General features: G+C 37.2%; 1 protein-coding gene across 1 annotated transcript; it reads right to left on the bottom strand.

Moving 5' to 3' along the window:
- Positions 1–1,410: 1,410 nt before the first annotated feature.
- Positions 1,411–3,774, bottom strand: eIF6 (eukaryotic translation initiation factor 6). The gene has a single exon (XM_028306693.1). The coding sequence runs from the start codon at positions 3,637–3,639 to the stop codon at positions 2,902–2,904; it is 738 nt and encodes a 245-aa protein (XP_028162494.1). The 5' UTR covers positions 3,640–3,774; the 3' UTR covers positions 1,411–2,901.
- Between the last annotated feature and the right edge of the window lie 534 nt (positions 3,775–4,308).

Raw genomic sequence — 4,308 nt, 5'->3', positions numbered from 1 at the left:
AAAAAAAAAGTGGTCCCAAGACAAGAAGGACAAGACAGTAATTTGGTAAAATGGTCCCTCGTGACTTAAAGGTTAAGAACCACTGGTGTAAACAGACGTGACGCAGAAGGCCGACCACGCCTCTTTAGTGGTCACGGGGAAGCGAGTCCAGCCGGGCTAGGATGCGCGCCGTGATATACTTTATCGACGCCAAAGAAATGTATGAGCAAAATCGATAAAATGGCGTGATTACCGCTTATCGCGGCGCGCATTCTAGGCCTGCAGGCTATTTACTATCACTCTCATTCTCTGCGCCACGAGACGAGAATCGGAGGCCTACCGCTTCTTCTGCAAATATTTCTTAACTTTTTGTGGTTGTAAAACTTAAGATACGTCCCGCTTACATGCGACTGAGCGAACGGTAAAAACCATACCTTACTTATGTCACTTGACGACTATAAAAACTTGTTGTAATTTTTTAGTAACTTCAGCAGTCATATGAAACGTCTTACTCTCGAAATCTAACGTACGATATATGAATAGGAATAAATACTCAGTTCTACGGGAAATATAATTAGTGGGTTGATAACATTTATATGTAATTCTGTGTACTTAAGCAGTGGTGTTCACGAAACGCGAAATATTATATTAATTGGAACTGAAAAGGGTAAACCAAATTTTATTAACGTAATCTAACTACACATGTGAGAATGTTTGCGATTCTGACAATGCATAGGTCTTTAATTAATAAATAAAATGTGAATAGGATAATGATAATATACAGTAAATTTAAAACTCCCTTCAGCACTCTAAGAAGTGAAAAATCTAAGAAACTGAATAATAAAAAAGTTGAAATTGCTGTTCAAATATTTACTTTATTTATATGCCTTTATTTAACAATATCAAAATTTACTATAAAAAATACCTGCACTAATTCTCAAAAAAATGCGCGATTGTGTTATAATTTGCATGTATCTGGAAAAAAAATGGCTGTGCATAATGTTAATTCTAAAAGCACCTATTGTATATATTGGCAAACAAAGATAAGAATTACTAAATTTAACTTTTGTCCAAATTATTGCTCTATTGTAACTTTACTGCAATATGAATAAGTATTATTCTTCGAGTCAGTGTCAGTTGTAAATACATACATACTTGAATAGAATATTTTCACTTCTGCCATTGAATTTTTAAATCTAATTTTCACATAGCAACTTTTTTAGCATAATTAAATTGTGTCCTTTTCATTAATTAGGATAAGGAAATATTCTGGTTGCAATGTGAATTTCTAGCCCATTTTCTTATAAGAGCATAATCAATTTTGTATTTCTCCACTACTTTAAAAGAAATTCGTGTATTTTCTACTGCATTTACAAACACTACATATCTGACGCACTTATCTTAAACATGCATTTATTTTTCATTGAGGGCTGTTAGGGTAGATTGTTGAGATAGGTAACTGTGTGCCATTTGATACTGTGACTGAAAGACAACTGTGCTTTGTTGAATGAGTATAACTTTTTATTGATCAGCACAAAATTATTTATAAGATTAGAAAGTTATAATTATATCCCACAGGTGAAAATTTTGAATAATAATAAAGAGAGTTTAAAAAGTTGTGTTATGCAAATGATATTGTAATGTTCATCAAATTTTTGATAATTATGTGGCTATGAGGGTGATGAAAATCATCATATTTGAATTTTTCATGTGCCTCTTGTTTTGTATGTTATATTTATGGCTATAAAGTTGCTTGTTTCATAACATGAATGTTTTTGTGTTTGCTCATTATTTTATAGTTTGACTAACTGTGTAACTGTATAGTGAGTTATTGAGTATTGAAACAACCAAAATGTGTAAACATGGGAGCATTATTTTAACTGTTGATGGCATAAAATCCATAACAATTTATGAGCCCATGTTTCTAATGGTCTAACAATAGCTAGCCTAAGTTTAGTTCATAGTAAATACAGCAATAATCTTTGCTTGGGTAAAAATTTCCTACCTCTTTTATTTACTTACTTAATTTTTAGAGGTTGACCATGTTATGTATAAAATATAGGTAGTTTAGTGTTTAAATTACACAAGTGTATCAGAATTATATTCAGAATTATTGTATAAATCTGATAACAAAATGGGTTTGGATTAGGCAAAGACAGTTCAGTCTTAAAATTGAGAATAGTGTTATTCCATACAGATGTGCCTAAATAATTGTGGGAAAATGTAAAAGTTCATGAGAGAATCTTTGGTTATAAACCTAGATCAATATGTATTTAATTCAAGTCAATCTTCTGATTCATTGTCATGCATGAGTCATCAACATAAAGTTAAAATTGATTTCTTGTAGCGCAATAAAAGTTTTACATTCTTTATTTTGCAATCAGTAGCTTCCTGAGTATAACAGTACTGTGTTGAATTTAATTATGCAATGGAAACTTAAAATAAAATTGTTGAAATTATTTCTTATTAAACATTGTTGTGTTGCTTTATAGGCTTTGTTCCTGTTGTTGGTTAAGGAGTATACTTCCAGAGAAACTCGTGTGGCAACTGTAGATATGGATGACCATTTTATTTGATAATTGTGTTTATAATAAACTATATTGTAAGTGCACTGGTTTTACTATTCTTGATAATTACTGATAAATCCATGACTGTTTACTGATAACAGAGTTATGCTGCTTCTTCAACTGAATGAGTGCAAATGGAATTAGAGGAAATAATACATTGCATAATATTTTGAATGATATAATATTACTTACATTTATTCATTTGAAACAGGTCAAAGACGCATTGGTGTATGTTGTGCAATCTGCTCTACAGACAACAACAGAGTAAAACATCAATTTATTTTACAAATCAAAACAAAAACTTGCAATAAACAAATATCACATAAGTTTAAGTGTGTTTTAACCACAGTCAATGTTATGACATACTATCAATGAGAGAAGCACGCATCGTAGATGTTATCGCTGTCGGTTTGGCATCATTCAATTTGAATACACTTTCGATTACTGATATTTCTGTTGATGTGGTGTCCATGCCGCAGAACGCGCACCAATCGTTGACCACGAGGCCGGCGGCGATCACCTCGCTGCCCCTGTTGACTGTACCGGCCACCAGCGGCACCTGCAGGAGGGACGACAGCTCGTCCTGGTCCTGGATGGTCGTCTTGGGGTGCACGAGGCCGCCTCTGTTGCTGAGCGCGGCGTAGGTGCCGACGAGCACGTTGCCCGCCACCGTCTGCCGGAACACCTCGACGTCCAGCGTGTCGGCCAGGATCTCCTCGGTGTCGCGGTCGAGGTCGGGGTGCACGAGCGCGACGTAGTCGTTGCAGGCGATGACGTTGCCCAGCGCGCTGAGCCGCTCCTCCACGCGTTGGACCTTCACGTTGTCCGGGAGACTGTTTCTGATGTGTTGCAACTCTGTGTCGGTGGTGGAGGAGGGCACGATGAGCCCGTTCTTGTTTGCCACGGTCATGCGGCCGATGATGCGGCAGCCGGCGATGCTCGCGTGCACCACGGGGATCGTCTCCGCCAGCTCGGCCTCGAACACGCTGTAGAAATTTTCGGACCCGCCGATTGCGACGAGGCAGTACGAATTTGTCAATTTGCTGAACACTCCCACTTCATTATTGTTTTCGAATTGCACACGAACCGCCATGATTGGAATTTTTATTTTTACTGTGTTTTCCAAGTATTTCACAAGATTTAACAACCGAAACCTTCACGTGGGGAGAAGAAAAACAACGACGGAACAGTCAAACGTTTGACGTCAGTTTGACGTTTTCCGCCATCATGTTCAGTATATATGTCGCAGTCGGATTGTATAATCCGCCGTTTTACATTACCACTAGGCATTTTACATTACAGCTCTGTTTTGTAATACGGCGGTTCAACGTTTAGGCGGATTGAATACGGCTGAATAAAAATCCGCCGGAATGTATTCGGCGCCAAACGTTCTTCAATACGGCTAGCCGCAATGTAAAACAGCGTGTCATTACCCGCCGCTTTGATAATTTTTAGTTCCCATTTTCAATACCGTGGCGCTGCCTGACATAACAACAACAATGGCATCGGATGCAGAAAATGTGTTGCTAAATTACGGAGTTATTTCTGAATCTAATAAAGAAAACGTTATAAATATGTGTGTCAACAGTGAGTTTAAAAACAATTTTAACTTGCAATTGAAGAATTTCTATTCTTCACAATGTGGAACAGTCAAAAAACCGTGGACAAGGGACCGAGTTTTGGAGGTTATAGCCCACATCAAAACCGCTAAAGTGGCTATGGATTCTGGTGTTCGGCGGAATCCTACTCAATATTATTGGTG

This window comes from Ostrinia furnacalis, unplaced genomic scaffold (genome assembly GCF_004193835.3).
Source record: "Ostrinia furnacalis isolate ACB-3 unplaced genomic scaffold, ASM419383v2 OfSCF2047, whole genome shotgun sequence".
In the NCBI taxonomy this organism is placed as follows: Eukaryota; Metazoa; Arthropoda; class Insecta; order Lepidoptera; family Crambidae; genus Ostrinia; species Ostrinia furnacalis.
Note: the sequence above shows the minus strand (reverse complement) of the source record. Positions and strands in the feature narration are given on the sequence as shown.

Coding starts and splice junctions, on each gene's coding strand:
- eIF6 (XM_028306693.1), bottom strand. CDS start 3,639: ATGGCGGTTCGTGTGCAATTCGAAAACAATAATGAAGTGGGAGTGTTC.